This window comes from Glycine soja, chromosome 11, assembly GCF_004193775.1.
Source record: "Glycine soja cultivar W05 chromosome 11, ASM419377v2, whole genome shotgun sequence".
NCBI lineage: Eukaryota > Viridiplantae > Streptophyta > Magnoliopsida > Fabales > Fabaceae > Glycine > Glycine soja.
In genome coordinates, this window is record NC_041012.1 from 48,357,202 (window position 1) to 48,376,202 (window position 19,001).

The 19,001-nt window shown below is 35.7% G+C and overlaps 2 protein-coding genes across 3 annotated transcripts; one reads left to right on the plus strand and one right to left on the minus strand.

Annotated features, from left to right (window-relative positions):
- The first annotated feature begins 607 nt into the window (after positions 1-607).
- LOC114377010 (serine/threonine-protein phosphatase BSL3-like) lies at positions 608-12,902 on the plus strand. Of its 2 annotated transcripts, XM_028335371.1 has the most exons (21): positions 616-1,497; positions 3,636-3,696; positions 3,805-3,883; positions 3,978-4,057; positions 4,148-4,242; positions 4,342-4,441; positions 5,279-5,348; positions 5,973-6,074; positions 6,159-6,240; positions 6,412-6,591; positions 7,276-7,519; positions 7,603-7,840; positions 7,939-8,109; positions 8,597-8,835; positions 9,769-9,853; positions 9,940-10,038; positions 10,116-10,315; positions 10,386-10,461; positions 11,178-11,313; positions 11,394-11,533; positions 12,256-12,902. In XM_028335371.1, the coding sequence occupies exons 1-21, from the start codon at positions 1,092-1,094 to the stop codon at positions 12,337-12,339; spliced, it is 2,967 nt and encodes a 988-aa protein (XP_028191172.1). In that variant the 5' UTR covers positions 616-1,091; the 3' UTR covers positions 12,340-12,902. The 2 variants fall into 2 exon arrangements, with proteins under 2 accessions (XP_028191173.1, XP_028191172.1); XM_028335372.1 differs by lacking the exons at positions 11,178-11,313; positions 11,394-11,533; positions 12,256-12,902 and adding an exon at positions 11,016-11,141 and having other exon boundaries at positions 608-1,497.
- Positions 12,903-13,081: 179 nt separating this feature from the next.
- On the minus strand, positions 13,082-18,361 carry LOC114377011 (J domain-containing protein spf31-like). The gene is made up of 9 exons (XM_028335373.1): positions 18,097-18,361; positions 17,039-17,129; positions 16,899-16,959; positions 15,713-15,790; positions 15,087-15,160; positions 14,723-14,836; positions 14,492-14,599; positions 13,629-13,667; positions 13,082-13,517 (listed from the first exon to the last, which is right to left on the minus strand). Exons 1-9 carry the CDS (start codon positions 18,195-18,197, stop codon positions 13,431-13,433), a joined length of 753 nt encoding a protein of 250 aa, XP_028191174.1. The 5' UTR covers positions 18,198-18,361; the 3' UTR covers positions 13,082-13,430.
- Positions 18,362-19,001: the final 640 nt, after the last annotated feature.

A 19,001-nucleotide genomic window follows, 5' to 3' on the forward strand; every position in this document is an offset into this window, starting at 1 on the left:
TTTTTTTTAATATTATTTCTTTAACCAACCAGCAAGACATTTTTGTTGTATTGTAATTTATTACTAATCTACTACTATCTATCCAAACAACCAAACAAGGTATCGATTCAGGTGCAGGTTATTATTAATAATGAAAAAAAAAATGCTCACAACCCAACACAACAAATAACAGAGGAATCCAATACATTAGCGTGTGCTTATACATTGGCACATTGCGCTTTCTAACTGAGCCGTTAAATAATAAACCCCTCTCCTCTCCTCGGTGCCCAAAAGGCAAGTTTTCCCTACAATTAGGAACCAGCCAGCCAACGCCGTTAAACAGTTTAAGCAATCCCCGCTTATCCCGGTTACCAATTCCCCATCTCCGCCGTCACGCCGCCGCCGTACATTGCCCTAACCGTTCATCTCGGTCACGGTCACTCCTCTAATACTTTTTCTAAAAAAAACAACAGAATATACATAAAAATATATTGAGAAAAAACAAAAAAGGCAAAAAGAAGAAGAAGAAATAAAATCTAGAGAGAGAAAGACACAGCACCTTCAACTCAACCTTAGAGAAAGTGATTGGATTTATTTATCTATTTTAATTTTAATTTATTTTCCTTTTTCCGCTTTGGGGCTGCGAGTGTGTGTTTTTCGTTGTTGTGGCTTTGATATTGTCTCCTTTCCCGTTTCGTTCTTCGACCGCTTCTTCTTTTCTTTTCTTTTCTCTGAGTTTCAACTTTCAACGCAGAAGAGAGAAAAAGATATACATATATATACACAGAGAGAGAGAGAGAGAGAGACAGACAGAGAAAACCTAGAGACTATTTTCCTTTCGCTGGTTACTGTTATTGCAATTTGCGTGTTTCGGACTTTCGTCTTCGAATTGAAGAATCGTTTTGTCTGAGCTGAGGCTTTCAATTGCGAGCGAACATTGAGTTTGTTTGTTTGTTTGTTCGAGTTTCTTCGATGCGCGTGTTATCGAAGGACGGGAGTTCGTTTGAGGTGTTTTGATTCCGCGAAACGAATCGAAATGTTGGTTCGGAATTTAATTTCGCTGGAATTCTAGCTCCGATCTCACGAAATTACTCGAATCTTAGGGTTGAAGCATGGATGTCGATTCCTCGATGGTGCCGGAGACCGATCACGATCCGGCCGCGCAGAACCACGCCGCCGCTGCTCCGGCTCCGGACGCGGCGGAGGGAGAGCAGCTAGCGGAGCCGCCGTCGTCCGGAGACGGATCTCCGGAGCAGGCGGCTGCTTCAGCGCCGCAGAGTCCGGTGGTCGGACCGAGGCTGGCGCCAACTTACACAGTGGTGAATGCAATTTTGGAGAAGAAGGAGGACGGACCGGGGCCGAGGTGCGGCCACACGTTGACGGCGGTGGCGGCTGTCGGAGAGGAGGGGACGCCGGGGTACATTGGTCCGAGGCTGATTTTGTTCGGTGGTGCCACTGCTCTTGAAGGCAATTCTGCGGCGTCAGGAACTCCTTCATCTGCTGGAAATGCTGGCATACGTACGTATTTAATTATTTTACCGTGTTTTCATCTTCCCCAGTTTATGTTATACTGTTAACGTAACATTCCTCAGGATTTTGTGGCTGATTATTTTGAGTTTTGGTATGTGTTGGTTAGTTGGTTTGGTAACTATAGGCTTTGCATGTTTGTTGTGTTTTGAAGTAGAATTAAGTTGTAGCTGCACGCATGGACGGGCTTTTGTTTTTGTCAAGGTCTAGGTCCAGGGGTTAGCTATTGCAGTTGTTTAAATGTGATGACTCCTGAATCCTGATTGTATTGTTATTTTAGGCCATGTAAGTGCATGGATGGCTTTGTGGCAATGGATTGCTGTTTTTTAGACTATTCAATTCAATTTCCATGGCATCTTTTAGCCTTTGGTGTTTATGGAATTGTTTTCCTTCATGGAAGCTAGGGTTTTCATAAATCTGGCTTTGTTGATTAAGGTTTGAAATCTTGTTTGTGTTGCTACTGGATTTGCATTACGATTGTGGTTGTGGCAGCCACCACCACCAACCTGTTACAAGTGCATTTACGTGATGTGGTCTGCATTTTAATTCCTTCTTGTTATTTATTTATTGGGATGGAACCTGGCTCTGTTGTTTACAAAAGGTCCATACTAGTTCACTTTGATGGATGAAGTGATTGGAGTAGAAATGAACGGAAATCACATTTAGAAATAATTCATTGTTGGATAGACCAAACAAAACCAAGCACTGTCATGGCACTTTATCAAAAACTAAAATTCCAGTATATTCATTTAGAGTAAAACCTTTTCAAAGTTTTCATCTAAAGTTTTCTTGACCCCCTTTTAATTGAACTATCTTCAATTTTATTTACTTTTCACATTGGACCTTTGCTGTTCTTTTTCTCACATGATCAAACCACCTTAGACTAGTTTATCTTGTTTTCTATTCATTAAGTGCAACTCCAACTTTTTCCAAATATTTCATTAATTCACTCCTAATACAGGTTTGTGTGTGCATGAGGCAATAAACTGAATGAATTGATTATTAATATACAACTTTATTTCTATATTATGGTTGGTTGTCATTTGGAAATTCATAAATTCTTGTGTAACTCTTTCCACAGACGTCACTTTTTTTCTATTTTTGATTTTGAGGGGAACAATAAGTCAAGTTGACATATGTTATAGGGAACACTTCAGTCCATTTGGCTTTCTATTTAATACATCCAAAAGATGGATTTAGTGGTTCCTTCTGTTAGTGTCTGTTCTGTTCCACTTCATAGCCATTGCATTCACCCAAACAAGCTTGTCAAGAACTAATTCTCCTTACAGATAAGCTCTCTTGAGTGAAAGGCCATGAATGATTTTATATCTAACGCACCCTGTAAGCAAAAGAATCTCAAGTTTGAAGTGTAGATAATGCACAAACCCAATTTACTGTATCCTAAAATTTACTTTAATTATGAAGAATGGTGGTGACAAGGATTGAATTCTTGACCACTTGGTCGTAAAAGCTTTGGTAAGAGCCAACTCTTCTAAAAGCTTAAGCTCTTAGGTGGAGGTCCTTGAATGTGACAATGAGTTTGGATTGGTACCTTTCCATTTTGCATATAATTTTTTTGGTTATCATATAAACCATACTATACTAAGTGACATCTTTGATTCAGTGGTATAAGGAGCTCAACAAACCCCACTTTTTTACTTTAGAAAGAGCGATTCTATTTCAGTTTATGTTGTGAAATCTATTCATTCAAATGTTCTATATAAGTTGCAGCTCTTGAAAATAACAATGCATTCTTTTTTCCAAGCCCATTATTGTAATTTGTAACAGAATATCATGTTTTTGTTCATTTGTAGCACTAAATGATGTTTGTGAGTCTTATTTATGGTGCATATCGATGTTGGTAACTAAATACCAAAAACTTGATTTGGTGCAAACATTTTTGCTTATTTGAGAATTGGCTACATCTGCTTATCTTCCTGCAAGGAGTAACACAGGATAAACAATAATTTATATAGATTTATGCATTTTTTCCTTTGAAGTCAAGAGTTGATATTGATTGGATTAAGGGAGCTTCTTTGTGAATGAAATGATATGTTCTATAGCTTTAACAATTGAGTGTTATATTGTTTATGCTTACAATTTATCCTGTTACATGATTTGCATTTCAGGTTTAGCTGGTGCCACAGCTGATGTCCACTGTTATGATGTCTTGACTAATAAATGGTCTAGGTGAGCTTAGAACTAAGTTATTCTTTCTCACCTCCATTAAGACTTAATTATTACTTGTATAGACTTGCATACTTTGCATCAGTGCTTAATAAGTGAAATATCATGCAGGATAACTCCCTTTGGAGAACCTCCTACTCCAAGGGCTGCACATGTGGCGACTGCTGTAGGAACTATGGTGGTTATTCAGGTCGCATGGAAAGAATATCTTAATGTTGCTGAATTTATTTCCTTTATTTAAATTATTAGCTTAGTTCTTAATGGAATATTGCCATGTTACACAGGGTGGCATTGGTCCTGCTGGTTTGTCAGCAGAGGACCTTCATGTTCTTGATCTCACTCAGCAATGGCCACGCTGGCATAGGTTTGAATTGTAACCTTCATGATTTTTCCTGATGACTTAATGCTTCCAACGCTATTTAATCTAATCTAGAGGGTTCTGAATTTTATGTAGAGTGTCTGTTCAGGGACCTGGACCCGGGCCACGCTATGGACATGTAATGGCTTTGGTGGGGCAGAGGTATCTAATGGCAATTGGAGGCAATGATGGTAACTATCCAAATGCCATCTCTTTAGCTTTGCGTGGCTTGGTTGTTTTTGTGTGTGAAAATTTATTGGATATCACATTACTTGCTCTTTGCTTTCCAGGAAAGAGACCTTTGGCTGATGTATGGGCCTTGGACACAGCTGCTAAGCCTTATGAATGGCGCAAGCTAGAGCCAGAAGGAGAGGGCCCGCCTCCTTGCATGTATGCTTCTGTCTCCATGAATTCTGCCTTATTAGACTCAGATTTTGTCATCACTATCTGCATATTGGTTTCAAATTCTTATGAACACGTGATAGGCTTTGTGTGCTTTTTTAAATTCTTAAAACTGTCACTCTAATTATTGTACTTGCAAAAATTGTTGAGTGTTTAAGTTAAACACTTCATTCCAGTTTTCCTTTATTTTAATTGGTTTAAGTGATGTTTTTACAGATTTAATGTAAGTTGTTATCTTTGTTTCATGTTTATAGTTTTTTTTTAAAACTATTTTCATGTCAAGTCTTGGATTTGTTTTTTATTGATCTTTTTCTCATTTTTTTCTTTAATAAAATTTGGCCATGTTGCTATAAAAATTAAAGCAAGTTGAATTGTCAGAAATTTTCAATAGTTTCCCTGTAGCAATAATGTTCATTTGTTTACTATTATTACTTTGTAAAGTTGGACTGTTGTGTTATTTTGTGATTGCTATATTCTTTATTCTTTGTGTGAGCATTGTGATTATAGAGTAGGCTTATCCTCATTTTCTTTTGATTTTCTGTACGAAAACTTGAGTTAGACTGCAGCTTGAGTAGGGTTTGAATTGAATCTCATCTTATTTGGCCATTTTGATTAGCATTAATATTACTGTTTGTGGAACAAAGTTACCACATTATTGCTTTTTTTTTTTTGTAAGCACAAGAGAATACTTTAAATATCTTACATTAGAAGATGTAAACAATCGATTCTGTGAAGTGTAGACTTACCTTAAATATATTAGTTGGCTATCATTTGGTGCAACTTGTCATGGTGCGATTTTCATTTTACCATTTAATCTTTGACTAGGTATGCAACTGCAAGTGCACGCTCTGATGGACTTCTTCTGCTTTGTGGAGGCAGGGATGCCAATAGTGTTGTGAGTTATCTATTCATTTTGTTGATTCATGGGAAGCTTGCAATTTGTGTCTGATACTTAAGTCTTTTTTGTGATGTCCCTGTCTCTGCATTTCCTTGCATCAGTGTTGTTAAATGATGGCGCTATGGCCGCCATGGCGGAGTGGTGTGGTGGTTTTTCTGCCAACAGCCATAGGCAATTTGTGAACGGAGGCCCACCATGGCAGCGCTATAGGCTGCAATGGCATGTTTATGTGGCGGAATTTTGGCCTTCCGCTGTGTTCCGCCATTGATAACATTGCCTTGCATATGGTTTGCCATTATAGTGGTCCATGTAGAGTAATTGTCAACTGGAGTACTTTTTGAGTTTTGTGTGTTGAAGTTCCAGCAGCTTTTCTTGAGCAGGCTATATGTGATTGTAGAAATAAAATATTTACAGATGGATTTCATAGTTGTGGTCATTTTATGTTGAGTTAGGCAATTTATCCCTACCAATGTTGCTTTCTGTTTTTGGCCCTATTCTTATTCAGACTAACTCTAGTTATATTCCTATATAATTTCTGCTTGACAGTTATTTGTTGTGGCTCTCGTGAATTTTTTCTTTCTATGCTTTGTTGAAAATATCTTTTACCAATTATGTTTGCAGCCATTGTCAAGTGCATATGGACTTGCTAAACATAGAGATGGTCGTTGGGAATGGGCAATTGCCCCAGGTGTCTCACCATCACCAAGATATCAGCATGCAGCGGTTGGATTCAGTTTCTTTTATTTTATTCTCATTTTTCTTAGTTGAGTATATGTTCAGGGATCATGCTTAATTTTATGATTCTAGGTATTTGTTAATGCAAGGCTCCATGTGTCTGGTGGGGCTCTTGGTGGAGGACGGATGGTTGAAGACTCATCAAGTGTTGCAGGTGCTGCTTAAGTTTTTAGTCTGTTGGCTGGTGCTCTGTTTTTTTTTATATGATCTGGATTGTATGTAAATGGGCTATTATATATTTATATCAACTTATTTGTATATGGAGGCAAAATTTAGTGTTATTCCAATTGATGCTGTATTTTTGGATTTTTTTTCCTGTCTGTAGTATTGGACACTGCTGCTGGTGTTTGGTGTGATACAAAATCTGTTGTTACCAGTCCAAGAACTGGTAGATACAGTGCTGATGCAGCAGGAGGAGATGCTGCAGTTGAGTTGACTCGGCGTTGTAGGCACGCAGCTGCTGCTGTTGGTGACCTAATTTTTATTTATGGTGGTTTACGTGGGGGTAAGTCATAAATATAATTTTTTGTGGATTCATTCTACTGGATTGTATTTTCTATTTGCTTGGTATCATGTTATATCTTTATCAATGTAGTTGTGACTATTCAGATAATTACTTTGTGCTCCTTACAATACAGCTTGAAATTCTTTTCGGTTATCTTTTATTTACAAGTTCTGTACTTTTAAAAAAACTAGGTCAATTTTGGCGGCCATGACATTGAGTGAAATTCCTCTCATCATGAACTAGTCAATGCAGGACAGAAACAAAATTTCTAGTATTAAAGGAGCTTTTAAGCTTAAACTGCTAAATAACTTGTACTTTATTTTTAAAGTTCTTATTTCGAGCTTTAACTTTTTAAGCCATAAAAGAGCTAGTCCAAACATAGCCTAAGATTTCTTTTATTGATTTTCTCCAACAACCAAGGTGTGTTTTTCCTTTTGATCAGGTGGATAAAATTTTTGCCCCTATTATTAGTTTTCAATAAAATGGCCATTTAATCCCTGTTCATCCTGCAAGCTGAAATGTATGATTTCATCTCAAATATTAACTAGATTTACATTTGTTTTAATCTATTTTAGTAAATATATACTTTTAAATTTCACTGTATGATAATGATGATCTAATCATCTAACCAATTCATCACTTCAAAAGCGGGACTGACTGTAATGTATTGTGTTTATGCTTCAGGAGTCTTGCTAGATGACCTACTTGTTGCTGAAGATCTTGCTGCTGCTGAAACAACAGCTGCATCTAATGTACAAGCAGGACGCTTACCTGAACGATATGGATTTGCTGATGATAGAACGAGGGAAACAATGCCTGAGGCGGCTGCTGATGGTTCTGTTGTTTTGGGAAATCCTGTTGCGCCACCAATGAATGGTGACATTTATACTGATATCAGCACTGAAAATGCCATGCTTCAGGGACCTCGGTAAGATAGTTGTTTTCATTTTCATTGGGCAAAGTATTTAATATTACTTGTTTGGCTTCATTCATCTGAAGGACTTTAAACAGGCGAACTGCTAGAGGTGTGGAGTATCTGGTTGAAGCATCAGCTGCAGAAGCTGAAGCTATCAGTGCAGCACTGGCTGCTGCCAAGGCACGGCAGGAGAATGGAGAAGTTGAATTGCCTGACAGAGACCGTGGGGCGGAGGCTACCCCAAGCGGGAAAGAAACATCTTCCTTGATTAAGCCTGATTCTGCAGGTTCAAATAACATTACTCCTGGTGGAGTTCGGCTGCATCACAGAGCTGTGCGTAATACATTTTCATTACCAGGGGAAAATTATTCTGTGTACAAGTTTCTATAAAATATTTACGCACATTTTTGGTTGTGTTGAATTTTCTCCAGGTGGTTGTTGCTGCAGAGACTGGTGGAGCATTAGGTGGCATGGTTAGACAGCTTTCAATAGATCAATTTGAAAATGAAGGCAGGCGGGTTGGTTACGGGACTCCAGAAAATGCAACTGCTGCCAGGAAATTATTAGATCGACAGATGTCTATCAATAGTGTGCCAAAAAAGGTACAGATTCATCTCTACTACACAGATTAATAATATTAGAGAAATACTTTGCAGTTTGTCACTTGGTTGTTCGTGTTTACTGACCATTCTTTCATTGCCATTGCTTACTCCATCTTTCATCACAATTTTCTGATAATTATGTTTGGGAGGTTTCTAGTCATGGTTTACATAGCTTTATCATACCACTTTTGTTGGATTACAGTTGAAAAAGAAACTTCTTTATTAATTTCCGTCACACCAATTACATTCTCTAATCATGCTTTTATAGGAGAAAAACTATCCTGAAAATAAGGAAACTATGACTTAAATATAAATAGGAAAAGATAAAAAAAAGAAAAGAAAAAAGATGATAAAAGATCAAATAAGTTAATGATGGATCCCCTAAGATATTTCTGTTATTTACAGCAATTACTAAGCATGCTTGCTTTGTCTTATATTCAGATTCAGATTCAGGTTTGTTTCTTATGGAGTTTCCTTACTTTTATAGGTCATTGCACACCTCTTAAAGCCTCGTGGATGGAAACCACCAGTACGCCGGCAGTTTTTCTTAGATTGTAATGAAATTGCTGATCTTTGTGACAGTGCTGAGCGGATATTTTCAAGTGAACCAAGTGTCTTGCAACTTAGGGCACCAATTAAAATATTTGGTGATCTACATGGACAGTTTGGTGATCTCATGCGCCTTTTTGATGAGTATGGTGCACCATCAACTGCTGGTGACATTGCGTAAGTTTCATAGCTACTGTTGATGGTTATTTGTGAATAATGGATACTATTGTGGTGTGCATTACAGTGACTACGTTTCAGTTGGGCTATTATGGGTCAATAGGTTAATTATTGTATTGGGGCATGGTTGTTGATGTAAAAGATGTCCAATCAAAACCACAACCAGCTGGTTTTCTTAGTTTGTATACACTTGGTGCATTGTAGAGACCTTTGAACAAATTTTTCCTATTCTAATCTACCATAGCGGTGGTTCTTGGCTGTGGACAGTAATCTATTAAGTATGCCTAGTTAGCGCAAAAATGCATGATTCACATACTACTCCCTCACTGGAATGATATAATTCATTTTTGTAGATTATTTTTATATTTTAAATTATGCTCTGAATAAGATTTCTTTTAGCAGTTTGCTTTTGATATTGATACTTTAGCTTACTAGATTGTTTATTTTAGTGGGGATAAACAAGTAAATTGTTATGTTAATATGAGAGCTTATGGTGTCAAATGGAACAAAAAAGGAGGTCAAAGAATATGAAATTATTTTTTAATACTGAATGATTTCTTGCAATGATTAATAGCTTGATTTTAAAGATGGTGCTGCACTAGAATCAAATCAATTGCATGAGGAGCGGAAGGTTGAGAAATATATTTATGATTGTGTGATTCAAATTTAGGAAAAATTTCTTGGCTATGTACATGAGCACTAGCTGTCGTTCACCCAAAGTTTATAACTATTTTTTCATAGTCATCGTTTTAGTTTAAATTCAGGGGTTAGATTAATATTTCAACACAATATTCAATCTTGTTATTAAAATATATCTTCGTTTGTTTATCTCTTTTCATCTAATCCATAAAATATCAAAAGGGCTATTAATTATAATACTAGTTTTTAGGCATTTGATTTTCTCTATTGCTAATTTTATAAAATGACTATCAGATATATCGATTATCTATTCCTAGGAGATTATGTTGATCGGGGACAGCACAGCTTGGAAACTATAACCCTTCTTCTTGCTCTGAAGGTACTCATGATTGTTTCAATTGTCTTTCGATTTTTCTTGTCAAAATTGATGGCCTCAGATTTATGCATAGTTTGTAAATATTGCAGGTTGAGTATCCCAACAATGTACATTTAATACGTGGAAACCACGAAGCTGCAGATATTAATGCACTGTTTGGTTTCCGAATTGAGTGCATAGAGAGGATGGTAAGGAATTTCTTGTACCAGAAATTGTGTCTTGTTTATATGGGGTTCATCAACCAATCATGTAAATTGTTAATCAGGGTGAGAGAGACGGAATTTGGACATGGCATCGGATAAACAAGCTGTTTAATTGGCTTCCTCTGGCAGCTTTAATTGAGAAAAAAATTATTTGCATGCACGGTGGTATTGGTCGTTCAATAAATCATGTAGAACAGATTGAAAACATTCAGCGTCCAATTCCTATGGAAGCTGGATCAATTGTGCTTATGGATCTATTGTGGTAGGTGCTTGTTTGCTATTGCATGTTTCTGACTGTCCTTCAGGATAATAACAGCATGAAATGTTTCCAGGTCTGATCCTACAGAGAATGACAGTGTGGAAGGATTGCGACCAAATGCTAGAGGTCCTGGATTAGTTACTTTTGGGGTTAGTCATTTTGGAAGTAATTTTTCAGCTTTCTATAGTAATTTGGTTGTTTCAGTGTTTTTGATGAAATAAAAACTGGTAATACATATTAATATGCTTTGTTTATGTGACAGAATTTGATAATTTAGAATGCTTATATATTATTATTTTATTCATTATTGTAGAAACCCTTGGCAATACATTTCTAATGTAGGATTTTCAAGTATCCTTTGAAACGTGAAATCTAAGAATTTAATTAAAAATTTAAAATGCATTGATAGAGTAGAAGTTTTTTTTTAAGTGTAACAAACTTTTTACCCTTGGCAATACATTTCTAATAGGATTTTCAAGCATCCTTTGAAACGTAAAATCTAAGAATTTAATTAAAAATTTAAAATACATTGATAGAGTAGAAGTTTTTTTTTTAAGTGTAACAAACTTTTTAGTGTAAAAAGTTTGTTACACTATCATTTATCATATATGTTAAGATTGTTAGCTTTTGTAATCATTATTTTAAGTGTTATATTCAGGGTGATGTCTAATTTGTTGACAGATAAAAATCTTTGCTTTGACAGGGCATGAAAATTAAACTTGTTAATTGAAGAGTGTATATCTTTGAAACTTTTGCAAGTTTGTAGCATGTATCTATGAGATGATTATATTTGAAAGGTAGGTGAATAGGTTTAAATTTAATGAATCATGAAACTGATTAATGCCTGTAAATTCTTATTGTTCAGCCTGATCGGGTCATGGAATTTTGTAACAACAATGATCTTCAGTTGATTGTTCGTGCACATGAATGTGTGATGGATGGGTTTGAGCGTTTTGCTCAGGGACATTTGATCACACTTTTTTCAGCGACTAATTATTGTGGTATGTTACTGAGTTCTGCATTGATCTTTCCTCCTTTGGTCATGTTCCCTTCTAAATTTTGACACTACTTGCTCCAATAGGTACCGCAAATAATGCTGGGGCAATATTAGTTTTGGGTAGAGACCTCGTTGTTGTTCCTAAACTTATCCATCCATTACCACCAGCAATTTCTTCACCAGAAACATCACCAGAACGTCATATTGAAGATACATGGATGCAGGTACTCCTTCAAATATTTTCCATTAAATAGTAGTGCTGCGTAATAATTATTATTGCAGCTATCAAATATATATGACTCAGTGGCATGTATATTTGATAGCTGCAATGACGCCTCTAGTTAAACTCATTCAGGAAAAAAAGGCACGTTAAAGTTAATTTTGAGCTAGCTTAAATATGTTTTTTAGACCAGTAATATATCTCTTTTCAGTTTATTACCTAAAATTGATTTTTTTTAGTGCATGACATTTTTAAATTTTTGGTTTTGGTACCTATCTAGTCTTATTTCGTTAAATAATGATGTGACAAACTAACGGAGTATCACATCATTGATTAAGTGATGATATGACAAACTAACTGTGGAACATCATCACTTAATAGACTTAGACTAACAGAAAATGCCAAAAGTAAAAGTTTGAAAATATCAGATAATAAAATGAAAAATATAAAAATATAGTTAGTACGCAGCCTTGGTGACTTGTTGGTCATGGGTTCGAATCCGGAAACAGCCTCTTTGCATATGCAAGGGTAAGGCTGCGTACAACATCCCTCCCCCATACCTTCGCATAGCGAAGAGCCTCCGGGCAATGGGGTACGAAGTTTTTATAGGTAGTAAATTGAAAAATGAGTATATTATGAAAAACATATTTAAGCCTTTTGAGCTTGTCATTTCACTGTATTGTGGTGCTTATATCGAAAAATAAACAATGCTATTAATACATCCAGGAGTTGAATGCTAACAGACCACCAACGCCAACTAGAGGTCGCCCCCCAGTAACAAATGACCGAGGTTCGCTGGCTTGGATATAGTGATCATTATGAATGTCCTTCAAATTTATGCCGTACTGGCTCGTGCTATCAGCCTTGTTTTAGTGTTATGTATATAGCATAATGCCATTTACGGGAGTCTCTTCGAACCTGTGAACTTAATCCCTGCAGAAAGTTTTGGTTCTCATCACTCCATCAGCAGGCCCTGATAAGATAAGATATACACGTTCCGCATCAAAGGTTGGTAGCCACTGCTACGTTTACTTTGACCAAGCTAGAACGCAATTCAAGTTCCCCCCACCCGTCTGTAAATTGAGCATAGTTTACGACATCAAGGTTATGGTTGTCATGGAGGCTATTTTTGTCTTCAATTCTTACATATTTTTTACTTGCCCTAGGCTATTGTTGGGGTTTTGTTAATCAAGAGGACGATGATTTTTTTTTTTTTTTTAATGTGATGGTGAGTTATATAAATCAGTTCTTGGAGGTCCTTGTATCATGGGTGTTGCTCTGTAATTTCATCTTTGTACAATTAATTTTTGCGCGAATGGATATTCTCCTTGGAAGAATGTGAATTTTGATAATAGATTTTGTATTTTGCCCTATGCTGCAAATGTCTTGGGGGGTTGGATTTTTGTCAGGATTTACTTAGCTTCCAGATGCTTCTGCCAGGATTTTATAGATATTGACTATTGCGGTGCCTAATAGGCTAATAGCTAATGTGAACGAGGTTTCAACTGCAAACTATCCATGATTCAAAAAACAGAAAAAGTGCATACAAATGTATTATCACTATTCAGTTTTTTCATCTTACTTCGAGCTTCATAGGTGAAATCGTCATTTGTCTAGAAATCATATTCTCCATAAACCCATGTGGCCCACGTTTAAACAAACATTTCAATGCCTCAACCAGTAATTCCTATTTATCAGTATTGGGGTGTAACGTCCTAGCATCCCAAAATGGGATAGTCATTCGTTGGAGGTCTACATTCCATTAACATGCCTCAAATGACCCCAGTAATAAATCTGTTTAAAAGTATCTAACTGATACAAAAGATAGCCTGCATAAATAAGTTCTCTCGGACTCCTGTTTCAATTGATTGCTGTGATCTTCTAACTCGACGGCAGAACCCCTAACCTCTTTTTACAGGCCTTTGAACGTAGGATTTGTTGGGATCTTCTGTCTTAAGCTTCGGTGGACGAATTTCCCCTTTCTTATTCTGCAGACATACAAAATGGTGGATATTATTTGAGCAATTAATAACCATCGGTTCCAAGGTACATGTCAAACGGAAAAGTTTATATGAAAATCAGTAAGCATAGTATCTCACCTTCTTTCCACCCTTCATAAAATCTCTCCAACTGGATACCTGATGATGAAGTGTGTTAATGTATACATCTTTCTCTGTCTGTGTGTGTGTATATATTTATTTTTCTCTAATAAGAAATAAAATACTGCATGCAAACAAAATTCACTATTTTTTCTCTCTTTGTAGGCTAGTAAGACACTTCAAACAATGTATCTTACTCATCATTCAGATTATTTTCTAAACAGCTGATGAAAAGCATGAGAATTTTAAACTGCTTCAAAGACCCGTGTAGGCTTAAAATGCAAGAATTAAAAAAATGGTGACCAATGCACAAATCTCCTTATGTGTATGCAACAATTCCCAGGTTACAGGGCTCACCCACTAAAATTTTAAGAGGTGTGCTTCAACAAGAATAATTGATACAATTTCAAGTTATTTAATAACTTAACTATTAAAAAACTTCTATAAATTCAATGAACCCACAAAAATGGATTACCAAGCTTATTAACCAAGATGCATAGGCCAAAGGCCACAAGTATTACCACCTAGGTTGGTTAGTAACCATGACAATACCATGGAATTGAAATCAGCCTTTGCAAACGGTAGTAGATTAGTTTGCTTTGTCCCTAACAAAGTGATGTGTCTTCAGTTCAAATATTTTTCTTAACAAATATTATCTCAATACTTTATTATCTCCTGATATGCTGTCACACTGACACTAAATGTATACAGATAACCAGAAAGTATATGTAGAACAAGAACAGCATTTTGGCCATATTCTGGTATGACTTCATAGCTTCATTATAAATTTCACAATCAGTACATCACAAATTGCAGTTTGATGTATAAAATTTCATTTAAAGATTAAGTCACAGAAAACTAACCCTCTTTTCTCGTGTTCCTTCCCATTCCTCCTCATGTTCACGCTTTCTTTTCCACATTTCTTTCTGTTCCTCTTCATCCCTTTTTAATCGGCCTTCCTCCTCAGATATCTACATAACATTGAATAAATTCAAAGGTGCAAATAATCTCCAAATGATTTTACTGTCTTGTCACTGGCATTTTCAAAGACATGTCAGAATTTGGAAAAGTGGGTGGGGGTGATTAGAGCATACCCTCATTTGCATTTTTCTTCTCCTCCATTCTTGTTCTGTTAATAGTTCGCGAACTTTGACTTTGAGCTCCTGCCGGAACTCCTCTGATTGTTCATATTGTTTGTCATATTTTCCCTGAGACAAACAAGATGATATTCTTAAAAGGCAAGGGTACATTGTCTGTTAACTAACAGTAATACTAAGTTTACAACATCAAAATCTGGTACTCTGACCATTCAGTGTGTATTCAAACCACAAGGGAGGCAGAAGAGCCAAAAAGCAACACACTCACACAAGAGGAGACTACTCTAAAATTTTAGGTTTCAAAATCTGGTGTGGCAAAGATCTTAAAATTACAAAAGAACCCTAGTAAAATTATACAAACCTCTTCAACCAAAGACTTCATTTTTGAAGCTGTATCTTTCTTCAGCTGCTTCTTCCTCTTTGCTCTAAGTTCTTCTGCAGTTTGCATCAACGAAAAAAATGTTAGTTTTATTCTTTAATGTCCCCAGCTTTCCCAGGAATAAGCATTTCTTCTACAGAGAGACCCCTGAAAAAGAAGAAAAAATAAACAGGGAAATGACGAAAAAAAAAATAAAAGCTTGATCCCAAATCACAAATTTAAGGTTTGCAAGTTGTAAATACATTAAATGAACTCCTCAACTGGGTGAATGCCTATGTAAGATCAGCTTTTAGACAGCTAGCCTATACAAAACTTTTCCCATTGAGAGTAGTAAATCACAGCACTCAGTTGAAACAGGATCAATAATGACTTCTTATCATTAACCAAAAGTGCTAAAAACAAGGGGACGGGAGGGGGGGGGGGGGGGATGAGAAAAAATTACTATTGAATTGCTATAGTCATAAAGATAGTAAACCAGGTTTCACAATAATTCAGATTTCAGATTTACTTCCTTTACAGTCCAAGATACAACCCTTAGTTGGAAAGAATAAGCACCCTTTAATACACAATAACTAGAGGCCAGGTACAAAAGACCAATTTACACTAACCTTTAGCTGAATTAACTTGGCTAAGAATATAATCTCTTTCATTTTGATCCAGTAATAACTGTTGAGCTTTCGCTAATGCTGCATCCATGAAAATAGCACAGACAATATTTAAAAAGAATGCAAACTTCCATGTGAACCATCTAGCTGCAAAACTTCTACTTTTATCATAATAATAGATCCCACACAAAATACAGAATCAATGTCACAGAAAGTAAAAGATAGGATCCAGCTTCCCGACTCTCTAATATTGTAGTTGTAGCCAGAAAGGGGTAGATATCAATCAAAATAGCAGTTGAATGACATACAATACCAACGGTAAATTATTTAATTTTCCTTCTCTGGCATCAATATATATAATTGATATAAGGAAAAAAATCATCACTGGATAGGTTAAGCTGAAGTTGATAAAAATGATAGTATAAAGTAGTAAATAAGAACAGTATCTAATACTGAATAGTTAAGTACATAAGTATGTCGAAAGAACTGTTTATAAATTCATACCAGTTTGTCTCCAAAAGCTATATCAAAGTAACTCTAACTGTGAGGAAAAGTGACCCATCCATACAAGCATACACAACTACTTGAACTTTTGAAGCCTATCCTTCCACTATATAAGTCAAGGAAAGAAGTAGTCTCTCCCAATATGCTAGTTTCTGGTCAAGAACATAGAAATTATTCTAAAAGCAATCCATTTTTCCATGACCTAATTCACTCTTCATGGTAAAGTGTATATATTACATATTTCAATTTATGCACATATTTGCCTACCAGAAAGGAAATTAGCAACTTTTGGGACTCAAGAGATATGTTTACTAACTAAATTATGTCGTTGATTGAAGAGGTATGCAAGTGCATAGAACTGGACATATTCCTGGCCGATGCAGGGCATCTCTTAACACAACTCCCATGCCCAGAACTGGACATATGCAAGTGGCTCGACATCAAGACTAACTGGACCTAAACTATGGCCATATTCCTTAAAAGGCCTAAACTATGTTAATCAAACCCTAAAAGCTAGTTCAAGAGGTGAGTATTGCCTAAGTCTTAAAAGGACTACTATGCCTATATTCCTAGCAAATGTGAGACATTTAACAAGTTCAAAGAAGCAAGAAACAAACATAGATAAACAAGTAAAATGTTTAATTCCACCAAAGCTATCAATATCATAAAGCATGTATTCATGTACCTCCAAAAGCCTCCTTTGCTTGCGGATGCTTACATTTGTCAGGGTGAACCATCAATGATAACTACATAAGATTTGCAAGGGTATGATATAAGAAGCCAGCAGAACAGTTAAGACAGCTGTGAGCAGTAGGATGACATTACCTTGCGGTACTGCTTTTTCACATCATCAATTGATGAATCAAATGATAAGTTTAGATACTCAAAAGGATTCAACTTAAAACAAGAGAGAATCCTGTGGAGAAAACCAAAACCCAGAGAATGTTGATCAGCAGAGTGCATAGAACTTAAAACAATAACAAAATTTCTCATTTTCCACATAAATATTTGGTATAAGAACCAAGCATATTTTAAAATTACAAATTGAATAACATATTTGTTTAAAATTCATCCACTACACTGGGTTTTGGTTTCTAAACTTTCATTTTGGGATCTTTCAACCAATGTTATTGTTAATAAACCATCAATTACTGATTTCCCCTCCATCCTTCAGCCTCATGACATTCTTGTTACACCTTTGCTCAGAAAAACTCAATGTATTCCAACCAATGAAGAGCCCAATATAATACAATACATTATCTACAATTCAAATGATTCTTTGAAGTTACAATCAAAATGCCAATTATACACTTATGTGAAAGAATTTGATTAACACTACTATAGTAGGCCGATGTTGCTCAGTTCGTTGTTGATAGTAAGATTCACCAGTTTTATGAAAACTCTGACAAAAACACGGCACATACGAAAAACTCAAATTCAACATCGAGAGCAAAATTAAAATGCCAATCATATGTCTCCATCCTCACGTAGACTCGCATGTATACATGGAGAGCAGAGGCAGCATCATCCGCATTCCAATAAACCAATCGACACAATTTTTGGATCACGCAAAGATCTCAGTTCGCGAAGCTTCGGTGATCCTAATTAAGAAACATATGAAAAAAAAAACCACTCCAAAACCACAGCATAAATTCACCAACATATGCAATAATTACACAGAAATAACCGTCCAGAAACCCTAGTCACCACCTAACCTAAACTTATAGCACCAACACACGCATACATAAAAAAAAAAAAAAAAAAACTAGACGAAATAAAGAGAACGCGACAGAAAATTACGATTCAGAAGCACATAATCTCATAGCAAAACACACGCACAAATACATATATACACATATACATATTCAAAGATAGAAAAGTACCTAAGCACTTCGTTATCCCTTTCAACTTCGCTAACTTCGGCGAAGAAGTTTTTGAGGAGCAAATCGTCATCCACGGTGGACGCGTGGTTTGTGTGTCCCATTTATTGGTTCGTTCCCTTTTCCTTCCAGCAATTCACTGTTGAATTCAATTTGAGGTCGAAAACAAGATTCGCCGATCGAATCCTCTCAAACGACAACAAACCTCAGGAACCCCAGTTTTTGAGGCCTCATGTATGCCTTACATATTCTACTAGTATTTTGTTTATGAAATAAAATAAAGCATCACAACTTCAACCATCAAACGAAATGTCGTTTTAGAGCAAGTTGAATGCAATACAAATTAGTATCGAGTAATTATAAAAAGGAGGAATTATTTTGGAGTTATTTTTTGTTTTTATCATTTGTTTTTTAAAAATTTATTGGTTATAATAAATACTTAATTTTAATCATTTGGTTAAATATTTTTTATCTTCTATTTCTAAAAATATATCTTATTAAAACTTAATCATTAATTATCTGTTTGTTCTAAAGATATCTTGGGTTTGGCCACATGACTCAGGTAGGACTTTTGTTTAATTACCTTTCTCACATTATTACTATACTAGTGAAGAGGGTTTCTCTATGTCTCTCTACCTATTTTAACTAAAAAGAAAAAAAAATTAGAAGTAAAAAAAAAAAAAACTAACAACATGAAAGTAGTAGATACTTATTAAGAGAAAAGTGATAAAAATTTAAAAATTGACAAAGAATAAAATGATGTAATAAAATGTGTATACCAAATAAGAATATTTCTTTTAAAATTAGTATAAACAAGACATTTCATGCTTAGAGATATATATCCAATACTTGATAATTATTCGCAGTTTACCCTCCCTCAAGTATTAAAGTGTCTATATAAGTGTTTG